Below are 11,773 nucleotides of genomic sequence, written 5' to 3' on the forward strand. Positions count from 1 at the left end.
GAGAGAAACTACCTACTTTATTACACTACACTACAAAGAACAGTGAAGAAACCAGCGTTGGGAGCACAACCAGATCTTAAAACAAACGCAACCAGATCTTAAAACACTTTCCCCCCACCACTGCATTCTTAGCAGACTTCACTCTAGTCATCATTTCACTCCCTTCTTCCCCCAACTGCAGCACAGGGGGGCAGGGACTGGGAGATGGGGGCTTCAGTCAGTCCCTTGCAAGTTGGTTTCCTTCTCAGCCAGGGGGGAGGGCATTCATTCCACACCCTCCCCCTGCTGCACCGTGGGGTCTCACCCACAGGAGATCGTCCTCCGTGAACTCCTCCAACGTGAATCCTTTCCCCAGGGCTTTACCTATTCACCTGCTGCCCTGGCGTGGGTCACAGCTATGGGTGCAGTCATCAATCACAATGTCTCTCAGTCCCAGTCCTCTGTGGGGTCACCAGCCTCCCCCAGCAAACCTGTTCTGGTGCAAATCTCTCTCTCACTTGTCTCTGTGTCTCTGTTTCTCCTCATGGCTGCAAGTGCTGGCAGGGGCTTGTTACAATGTAGGGTCACAGCATCTCTGTGTCTCCACCTGCTCCATCCAGCATGGAGCCCCTCCACAGTCTGCAGGTGGGGGCTCGGCCTTTTCCATGGGTTTCTCCAGGGGCTGCAGGGGCATCTTTCTCTCCGGCACCTGGGCCGCCTCCTCCCCTGCCCTTTCCCGGCCTTGGTGTCTGCACAGCTCGTTACATCTTCTCGCTCCTTTCTCCGGTGGCAAAATGCAGCTGCTTTTGGGTTGTTTTCTCCTCTATGTGATTCTCAGAGGCGCTCGACTGTCTCTCAGGCAGCAACTTTGGCCTTGAATTGCTCATTGTTTATAGTTTAGTCTGGCAGAAAACTCTAACTGCTGCTTAAAGAAACCGTCTCAGCAGCACAGCCTCACCAAACTGACACAGCTACTTTATGTCCTTGAGAGTCAGTTTTTCTGTAACAAGGGGATAAACGATGTATCGGTGGTGGATGCCATCCCGCCCTCGAATCCTTGTTCCCAGAGATAGTGTGAGACTGTCACAAGTAAGTCCTTTGTTATGAAAAAGAAAGGAAAAGACACAGACTCTCTTGTCCTTCCCAAGCCGTTAGTTCCCAGAGCTGCTTCCCATAACTACACTGCATAACTACACTACCTGTATATCGTGATCCTGTACCCTCACATCAACTGTGATTCATAACAGCTCAGTTACAGAGGTTAACATAGTTTAACTGCCTACCGGTTTGATTAACAAATTGATTATACAAGGTTTATTACAACTACCACAACTAATACACCCAGTGAACTTCGGGCCTGGCCTTGGTGTCTGCGCAGCTGGTTGCTTCTTCTCGGTCCCTTCTCTGGTGGCAAAATGCCTCTGCCTGCAGGTTGTTTTGTGTCTGAGCTCAAATGGTCGCTGCTCGGGGACAAACTGTGTGTTTTGGTTTAGTGTGGCAAGTTTCTGGCAGAGGAGGGAGGGCTGCAGGGGTGGCTTCTGCAAGCAGCAGCTAGAAGCTTGCCCTAGGCCCGACAGAGTCAACACCAGCTGACTGAGGGCCGGACCTGACGCTGATCAAGGCCCAGCACACGAGTCATATCCCGAGCCTCTGTAAATCATATTTAAGAGGGAAAACAGCACAAGCAGCTGCTTTTTGCCAACAGAGAAGAGAGTGAGATGTGAGAAACTGTGCAGACACCAAGGCCAGTGAAGGACAGGGGCAGGAGGTACTCCAGGCACTGGAGAGAGAGAGATCGATCCCCTTGCAGTATGTGGAGAAGACGTGGTTCAAGTGAAATCAAAGCATGTTAAACTTTGTACACATGAAACACATTGAGTTACAGTTTATGTCAGAGCTTTGGCACCAGAGGCATGGCTTTCCTAAGCAGGGCAACTCTGTGTGTGTGTGTCCATGGAAAGCAGGAGTGGCGGGACAGGGTGCCTTTTCTCCACGTAAAGCCTAGAATAACTGGGAAAGGGCCCTCCCCAGGAACCATTCCTGATGTCACTGGGTTACTGGGGCATGATGCCATGGTGCTGCACAAGGCTGTGCCATGGTGGAGCTCTTGGGGATGCTGGGAACCTCCTCACCTGTGGTGCTGGCACCAACACCCTGGTGTAGTGCCCAGCGAGGTCTCTGCTTGGCCACGGGCTGGCCCAGGGCCAGCAGTGCTGGCAAACAGGTTGCCCAGTGAGGATCCTGGTTTGCCCAGGGCTTGCACTGGGATGCTGTACTGGGTTGCCCATTAAGGGCACTGGGGATTGTCCAGGGAAAGGATGAAGTGGCCCAGAAAAGGCTTTAGGTTACATGGAATCTGCAGTGGGTTGCCCATTGAGGGCACTGGGTTCCTATCAGAGAATCTCTGCAGTCGGAAGGGCCCCATAAGGCTTCATGAGTACAACTGCCTGCTCCTTACAAGACAACCAAAGACTAAACCATATCACTAACAGCTGCCCAACAGCTGTACCTGCTTGCCCAGCGAGGGCAAGAAGTGGTGCAGGAGAGGAACTAGGATGTCACAGGAAGGTATTTTCTTGCCCAGGGGTCTCACTGGGTTGCCAGTGGAGAGCCCTGGGTTGCGCAATGGCCGCATCCTGTTGCCCTGGCAGCTGCAGGGAGTGTTCCAGGGAACAATCGGGTTGCTGAGCACCCTGCGCCCGTGGCAACGGCCCACTGCTCCTGTGTCACTGAGGGCACCGGGCCCCTGGCAGTGCTGCCACAGAGCTCGGCAGTGCAGCAGCGAGTTCAGCATCTCCACGAGCACTCCAAAACCCCAGAATGGAGCTGCTCGGCTCTCCCTTGAGGACTACATACACCCACCCAAGATCAACACCCCGCAACTTTCTGCCTCCTATCAGCACAGCCTCCAGCCTTCAGAATCGCTTCCCTTCCTCCCCCTTGCCTAACAGCTTCAGCTCCCCCTGGATGCCCAGAGTGGCCAAACCCACTGTGGGTCCCTCTTCCAAAAGCTCTCAGAAGCTAACCCCCAGAGAGGCACTTCCTCCCATCTCCCACCAAACAGCCCTCTTCACCAGATACACTCCTGGCGACTGGTACAGGTCCAACCTGACCAACTACAACAGGTCAGAGACTGTCCGGCACACTGCAGAGTGTCTGACAGCTGACAGCTCCCGCTTGATGCAAGATAAATACCAGCAGACACGGAAAACCCAGGGAGAAACCACCAAAACACTGGGACAGCGTGTCAATGACATCATATTTTGGAAGTCAGAGCTGCGCCACGAGCAGGAGATGATGATCGAGGAGACCAACGCTCTGGCAGACATGAAGGGCCGGCTGGAGAGAGCCTTGGCCAACACGGAGGCCCCTCTCCAGGTAAGCGTTCTGTCCCGGGGGCTGCAAGCTGTAGCCTGCTGCCGACACATCTGCAGCTGTTCAAATGTCTCAGTAAGCTTCACTGCAGCTCTGGAACAGTTGAGTTACAAAAGTTGGTAACAAAGAAATGCCTTGATACCTGCTGCATCCCCTGTCAGCACACGCTGAGCACATCAGAGCAGCACTTGGTGAAGCCAATGTTTCCAGAAGCGCTCTACCCAAAGCCCCGGCTCAGAAGACAAAAGCCCAGGTCTTCCTATGAGGCCCTGGCGAGGTCAGCATCAAGCCTGACCCTGAGCTGGGCTGGCACCAGGGGCACATGTGCTCCCTCATGGTGCTGCAATGCTGCCATGGCAGCTCAGCAACTCGCTGCTGATGCCCTGGGCCCTTTTCTCCCCTGCTGTCACCTCTGTGCCCACCTTTCTTCCTTCAATTGATGTGGGGACCATCCCTATCTGGAAGCCTGTCCCTGCAGCCAGCAGTGACGGTGTGTCCCCAACAGGTCACGCAGGAGTGTCTGCTTCATCGGGAGAAGCGGATGGGCATCGACCTGGTCTGTGATGATGTGGAGAAACAGCTCTTTGTGGTAAGTCTGGCAACGCAGATCAGGCGTTCCAGGGACTTGTACCTAAGCTGCTCTAAGAGGCTTTTGCAGCCCTGTTCCCTCACTGGCTCCTGGTGAGGCGGGATGGTCACATCCAGAGAGGAGTTGTCAATGGCTGGATGTCCAGAGGGAGATGTGTGAAAAGTGGTGTCCCCCAGGGGTCTGTACTGGGACCAGCATTAATTAATATCTTCATCAATGCCATTGACAAGGAGGCCGCAGCAGGACTGCTGCTCTGTTTGCTTAGGCAATGTATTTAACCGCAATCCTAAAACCATGCCCCCCTCTGCCTGCCTTGTATAGCCTGCTGTAAGCTCTTGCAAGCAGGGCAAGAGCTGGCAGGACAGATGGGATCCTAACGCAGGGAATGGCAAAATACAGTCGCTGCAAAGGCATCGTGGAACTGGGAAGGGAATTGTAGCCCTGGGAGTGTGAAGCCACCACTCCCTTGGAACAGTTTTTCTTATCAGTTGGGCTTTAAACTATGAAAAGATGAAAATGTATTTTGGGAAAATAATCCGAGCTGCCACGTCCATAACAGCTGTTTGGCTTTTCAGTATTTGGGACCCATTCTGGGTGTCCTTTTCAGCTGGCTCCTGCAGGCAGGAGGGCTGCAAAATGACTGGGTTTGAGTACGAACCACCTGGGGCATCAGAAATGGGAGGGATGTGTGCTGAAGGGAGCTGAAAGCAAGAGATGCTTGCCTTTGGTGGAGCTGAATGTTGTGAGAAATGGTGGGGACTGGCACCAAAGTCAAGGCCACCTGCTCTTGTCCCACATGGATCAGGTTTCTCCTGGGGAGGAAAGCATTTTGGAAGCCAACAGGGCAAATGCTGATGGGGAATGGGGATGAGCGTGCGCAGGGCAATTGAGCCCAGATGCTGATGGGCCGGTGTTTTGCCTCTGCCCAGGAACTGGACATCATCAGGTCATGCCAAGAGAGGATGCGACGGCACCTGGAGCAGGCAGAAGCCCAGCTGGTGTAAGGAGGAGCTCCTTATCCCCTGCTGTGGGGCCGAAAGGCACTTGCCTTTGTTATGAGCTGCCCAAGGGGTGCTGCAGGGAAGCAGCGTGGGGAGGAAAGCGTTGCACCCCTCCATCCCCTGTGACGGTGGCTGTTTGTGTGTTGAAGGTCCAACAGGCTGGCCCAGCACGATGTGGAGAGAGACCTGGCCAACAAGCAGGCAGCTCACCGCATCGACGAGCAGTGCCACCAGCTGAGGAACAGCTCTACCAGCATCAGCTACTTCCGAGGGGTCGAGCGCGTGGATGCCACGTGAGTGCCCGCCGGGCTTCCCGTCCCCAGCATGCGCGGTGCCTGTCCCTGGCAGGGAGCTGCTCTTCCCCAGCTCGCTGTAAGCACGTGTGTCTCTGCATGGCACGTCCATCCCGCTGGGAGACCCCCGCCTCAGAGGGGACCTTTGGCTCCGCTCCCCATAAAGGGAGAGCAACTCCTGGCTTGGAGCAGGATGCCGAACATTGGGCGGGCAAAACCGACTCCCACCCAGGTCAGCATTCTGTCAGGGCTCAGAGATCAGCCTGGAAATGAATGCAGCCCAGCACCTCTGCACAGCTCATGCAAACACACATTTGATGTCTGTTTCCAAGATGTCTCAGTGCTTGCCTGAGTGCTCGTCATTGATGTCAAGTCTGGGGAGTTCATCCCTGCATACAGAGGGCCTGGCAGGGAGCCAAAATGACACAGAAGATAAAGAGACCATGGTCCTAGGATAGAGTTCAGCTGCTTTTGGGGGCCAGGAATTCAGCTTGGGCGTGGCAGTAAAGGAACAGTGACCTGAACCAGCCCTTGCAGAGAAATGCCCAGAGTGGCAAAGGGCTGAGGAGTAAATCCGCTCATGCAGGCACATGTGGTTTATGGAGGGGCAGAGATTGATTCCATTTTTCTGATGTTTGAATAATTATCTGTAGTAGAGCTTGGACATATTTAGCCAGGCAAATGAATTGCAAAGGATTGATGCCAAAATTCAGAGGCGGGTAAAATGTGTGGCAGATCAGCATGTTTGAAGTGGACCTTCTGTGGTCTCTAACGTCTTTTGCTGACCTTGTTCTGGGCTGCTGCACAGGCGTGAACTTCCTCATGAATACAGACAGGGAATTGACTATTATCTAGTGCTCACTTGGTTTAGTATCAAGCTGAGGTCTGATGAAAATCTCTGTTTTCCTGGGGGAATTTGGTTTGTCCGAGCTTTTGTAAGTGTCCCAGTTTTCTCTATGACTATGTCATGGTTTGATAAGTGTTATCAATCCAGTGGTGTCCAGATGTCTCCCTTCCCCACGGCCAAATGATTTACCCTACTTTCAGTCCCTGCTGCTCCCTGGCAGGGTCTGTGCCCTCAGCAGCACGGGCTTAGCAGGGACCTCTCCTTTCCTCTCCGCTGTCTGCCAGGATCTCAGTGCCGGAGTCATGGGCCAAGTTCACAGACAAGAACATCCTGCGCTCCCAGAGCGAACGGGCAGCCTCTGCCCAGCTGCGGGACAGCATCGAGAACCTGCTGGTGGGGACAGACAATGAGATGCGACAGCAGTTCCACTGCGTGAACTGCGCCTTCACCCACCGCATCGCAGAGACGGCTGATGCCAAGAGGAAGATTCAGGCCCAGCTGAGCAAGGTAGCCTGAAGCTCTCCCTTTGGCTGGGACACTGCTCGGGAACCTCTGCTGTGACAGCAAGGGCAGAGAGAGGCTTTTCCCTCAAGAGACACAGCTGATGGATCTGTGCCTCTGTTTGTGGCAGAGCGACAGGAGTCTGAGCCCATGTATCCAACTTGGGGTTTATTGCAGACAGAGGGAAAGGGAAATGATGTGGTCACTTGAGAATGTAGTTTTTAACTGATGCACACGTGTCTCTCTCCTGGCAGACACTGCAGGAAATCTTCCACCTGGAGAGGAGCATCGAAGCCATTCAAAAAGCCATTCGGGACAAAGGGTTTCCCTTGAAAGTGGCTCAGACCCGGCTGGACAAACGCATCCGCAGACCAAAGATGGAGCTGTGCCGGGACCCTGCCCAGCTCCGGTAAGTGCCCAGAGTGCCCAGCAGCAGCCTGTGAGGAAACCCTGAACCTCACACCTCCTGGAAGCCTGACATGGGCATGAGGCTATGTGAAGGCGCTCAAAGACAGTTGACTCCCAACCCCTGGGCCTGTTCATCCCTCTGAGGGGACTGTTAACAGGGTGTTTTGTTGTTTTCCAGCCTTGTCAACGAGGTCTGTGAACTTGATGAGACAATCCAGAGCCTTCAGCAGCGGCTGAGAGACAGCGAGGACGTGCTGCAAAGGCTGGTTCATAACAAGTCTGTCTTGGAGCACGACCTGGTGGTGAAATCCAACTCCCTCTTCATTGACCAGGAGAAGTGCCTGGCGATGCGCAAGACCTGTCCCAGCACAGTGCGGCTGCTGGGGTATGTTCAGGCTGGGCTCAGCTGCACTCACAGCAACTGAGATATTCCCAGTTTGGTTCAAATGCCTTCCCAGTTTTCTGGAGATGGTTTGACAATAAATGATTAGACTTTTTGTGTTACACAGTCTACCAGGAGTATTTGTTTTCCCCTTTATTTTTTCCCTTTCCACTGCTCTTTCCCAGTGGGCCAGAAAGGAGCTGAAAATACCCCATCAGTGACTAAGAGCAAATGCAGCCACAGGTGTTGATCCCTACCCTTTCAGGCTGCGATTTTAGGAGTAAGTCTGATGTGGAATAACCACCAAGGGAAGTCAAGCTAGTTGTGAGAGTACTTAGCTGTTGCCATCCCTAATGGATTTTAATGCTGCAGCAGAAGAAACACAGAATCCCAGAATCACAAGGTTGGAAGAGACCTTTGAAGATCATCGAGTCCAACCATTCCCATCCTATGCTAAACCAGATCCCTAAGTACCTCATCCACCCTTTTTTTGAACACATCCAGGGAAGGTGACTCAACCCCCTCCCTGGGCAGCCTGTTCCAATATCCAATCTGACCCTGCCCTGGCACAGCTTCATGCCATTTCCCCTTGTTCTATGTTCTGTCACCTGGCTGAAGGGACCATCGCCCACCTCTCTACAACCTCCCTTCAGGTAGTTGTAGGTGGTGATAAGGTCTCCCCTCAGCCTCCTCTTCTCCAATCTAAACATCCCCAGCTCCCTCAGCCGTTCCTGATATGATTTGCCCTCCAGCCCCTTCCCCAGCCTGGTTGCAATTCTCTGCACTTGCTCAAGGACCTCAATGTCCTTCTTATGGTGAGGAGCCCAGAACTGGACACAATACTCAAGGTGTGGCCTCACCAATGCCGAGCACAGGGGCACAATCACCTCCCCAGACCTACTGGCCACACTGTTTTTGATACAAGCCAAGATGCCATTGGCTTTCTTGGCCGCCCGGGCACACTGCTGGCTCATATTCAGCCTGGTGTCACCCAACACCCCCAGGTCCTTCTCTGCCTGATAGCTCTCCAGCCAACCTCCCCCAGCCTGTAGCGTTGCATGGGGTTGTTCTGTCCCATGTGCAGCACTCTGCACTTGGCCTTGTTAAACTTCATCCCGTTGGTCTCAGCCCATCGGTCCAGTCTGTTCAGATCCCTCTGAAGAGCCTCCCTACCCTCAGGCAGATCAACACTTCCTCCCAGCTTAGTGTCATCTTCAAACTCACTGAGGGAGCATTCAATCCCTTCATCCAGGTCAGTGATAAATACGTTGAACAAGACTGGACCCAGGACTGAGCCCTGGGGGTGCCACTCGTGACCGGCCTCCAGCTGGATTTGGTTCCATTCACCCTTTGGGCCCGGCCATCCAGCCAGTTTTTAACCCAGTTGAAGGTCCACCTGTCCAGGCCAGTGGCAGCCAGTTTCTCAGTCAGAATGCTGTGAGAAACCCTGTCAAAGGCTTTACTGAAGACCAGGCAGACACATCCACAGCCTTCCCCTCGTCCATGTCATGGAAGGTGATCAGGTTAGTTTGACAGGGTTTAGCTTTTGTAACCCCATGTTGACTGGGCCTGATCCCCTGGCCATCACGCATGAGCTGCATGACAGCTCCCAGGATGACTTTCTTCATGATCTTCCCTGGGACTGAGGTCAGACTGACAGGCCTGTAGATCCCTGGATCCTCCCCTCGACCCTTCTTGTCTATGGGTGTAACATCTGTCAGTCTCCAGTTGAGTGGAACTTCCCCAGTCTGCCAGGATTGCTGATAGATGATGGAAAGGGGTTTGGCAAGCACAGCTGCCAGCTCTTCTGCAGATCTTCTATTCCTGGTCTGATTTTGGCTGGAATGGAATTAATTTTCATATTGGTGTCACTATAATTCTGTGGTTTGGATTGATAAGCAAAAAACTCTATATTAGCATGCCAGTTCCCTGCTGAGCAGGGCTTGCACAGCATCAAGGCCTTTTTTCTAATTCTGATCCAGAAATAAGTCAACTGGGAGTGCACAAGTACCTAGAAGAGGACAGAGCAGTCCCAGTTGAACATAACTGACCAATGGGATCATCCTTACTGTATGACCACAGGAGTGAGCCCACTGTTGTGTTGCACTTGGTGTCTACAAAGGTGGCCTGGTTTCTTTCTAGCAGCGGGTGGAATGCTGTGTTTTGGAGTTCAGGTGACAACAGTGCTGATAACACAGGGATGATTTCACTGTGTGCAACCATTCAAGGACCTTTCAGTTGTTCATGCTGCTCTGCTAACGAAAGGGTGGTGGGCACCCAGGAAGCTGGGAAGGAACACAGCCAGGACAGGTGATCCAACATGGTCAAAGTGGGTCTTCCATGTCAATTACATCATGCTCAGCAGATGACGAGAGGCTGGTGGGAGGATAAGGCTACCCCTCCAGGACACGTGGCTTTGGGCACTGTCTAGTTTCAGGACAGCTCTGAGCTGTGAGGTCTGAGCTGTGCGGTTCAGCAAGAAGCTGCATTGTGCATCACCAGTTTTGTATATTTTGCTACAAAGTCCTACTGTTGTTTCTCTCTCTCTGCTGTCCCAGTAAACTGTTCTTATCCCAATTCAAAAGGATTGGGTTGTTTTGGTTTCCTTTTCCCTCCCTTTCCCCTTCCTCAATTTCCAAACACATCCTCTTAGAGAGGGAACACCTGTGTGGTGCTTGGCTGGAGCGAAACCACAACAGGTTCCAGCACAACAGCAAATCTGCAGCTTTGAAGGTCAGAGGCTGAGAGACCCAGGGCATCTTTAGCCTGGGGAATAGAGGCTGAGGGAAAGCCCACTTCGTTCTGTGTGGAAAGAACATAAGAAAGTCTATGTAAAACTGTGACTTTGAAGGTCAGAGTGGACATGAGGATAAAGAAATGTCACTCTAAGGGTAGTGCTGTGGTGCTAGAAGTCACTCAGAGGAAGTGTGGATGAGTTGGCAGCTTTGTGTTTCCAGCATCAGCTGGTGAGGAGGGAAAGACAGCAGTACAGGCAGGGACATCAGGGAGTGAAATCAAAGTGGGGAACGGGGTGTGGTTGCCTGCAGTCTGTAGGTGAACTAGACAAGGCAAGGGGAAGTGTGGGATGGGCTGTGGTGCAGATGGCCATGGGTGCTGGGCAGGCTGAAATGGTCTGATAGAAATGAGGTCTTAACCCCTTGGCTATAGCTGATGTCCCTGCCACAGAGGCTTCAGAGGAGACACATTGTCCTCATGGCCATAAAGCATCATTGCCTCCTTGCACCCACCTAAAGAGAGGCCACCATGTGTAATAACCCTATGCTTCCCTTGGTGTCACACTCCCCACATCCCATGGAAGAGCCCTGAGACACAGGTGAGGGTCAGGATCTCCCTGCCCAGGGGCTGGGGGTCAGCACTTCGCATTTCTGTTTCATCAGACCAAGCCAGGGTGTCCTCAGCATCAGAGCTGCCTGTGCTTTGCCTGGGTTTGTCTATAGTTGTCTATTCTGTTGAGCCCATGGAGAGGTTCTGCCAGCAATGGCTCCCAGTGGGGCCTGTTAATGCTTCAAGGTGCTTTGGGCATTACTCCTGACTTGAACTTCTGGAGACATTCCTTCACTGTCCTCTTGGTGTCTGAGGTCTGTGGACTCAGAAGAAAAGACACCATGGGGCTCATTAACATCCAGAAAGCCCTTACAAGCATGGCTCTTCAAGTAACATTCATTATAAAACTCAAGACTTCTACAACTACTTGGATTTTAGTTGGGTCCTTAGTGGTTCCTTAGATTTCAAAGGAATTTCCCCTGGAGGACCTTTTTTCAGCCTGTCCAAGTCACCCTGCAGAGCCTTCCTGCCTTCCAGCAGATCAACACTCACACACTTTGATGCCATCTGCAAATTTACTGAGGGTCCAATTGATCCCCTCAGCCAGATCATTAATGAAGATACTAAAGAGAACTGGCCCCAGCACTGAGCCCTGGGGAACACCATGTGTGACCTGCTGCCAACTGGATTTAACTCCCTTCACCACAACTGTTTGGGTCTGGCTGTACAGCCAGTTTCTAACCCAGCAAAGACTATACACATCTAATCCATGGGCAGCTAGTTCTTCCAGCAGGATGCTGTGGGAGACAGTGATGAAGGTGTCACTGAAGTCCAGGTAGATCACATCCACAGCCTTCCCCACATCCAAAGAGCAGGTCACCTTGTCACAGAAAAACATCAGTTTGGTCAAGCACGATCTGCCTTTCCTAAACCCAGTCTGACTGGGCCTGATCCCCTGGGTGCCTGCATGTGTTACGTGATGGGACTCAAGATGATTTGTTCCATCACCTTTCCCAGCACCGAGGTCAGGCTGACAGGCATTTTGTTCCCTGGGAACCTCCTACTGGCCCTTCTTGTAGATGGGTGTCACATGTGCCAGCTTCCAGTCAGGCA

At 52.7% G+C, this 11,773-nt stretch overlaps 1 protein-coding gene across 1 annotated transcript; it reads left to right on the forward strand.

The window, feature by feature from the left end:
- Positions 1-2,799: 2,799 nt before the first annotated feature.
- On the forward strand, positions 2,800-7,418 carry LOC311204645 (tektin-3-like; the record flags this gene model as incomplete). Its single annotated transcript, XM_084281044.1, has 7 exons — positions 2,800-3,357; positions 3,860-3,943; positions 4,873-4,943; positions 5,094-5,237; positions 6,369-6,591; positions 6,840-6,994; positions 7,172-7,418. 7 exons carry the CDS (start codon positions 2,800-2,802, stop codon positions 7,416-7,418), a joined length of 1,482 nt encoding a protein of 493 aa, XP_084137170.1.
- Between the last annotated feature and the right edge of the window lie 4,355 nt (positions 7,419-11,773).

This window comes from Gallinula chloropus, assembly GCF_964237585.1.
Source record: "Gallinula chloropus genome assembly, contig: HAP1_SCAFFOLD_221, whole genome shotgun sequence".
Lineage (NCBI taxonomy): Eukaryota > Metazoa > Chordata > Aves > Gruiformes > Rallidae > Gallinula > Gallinula chloropus.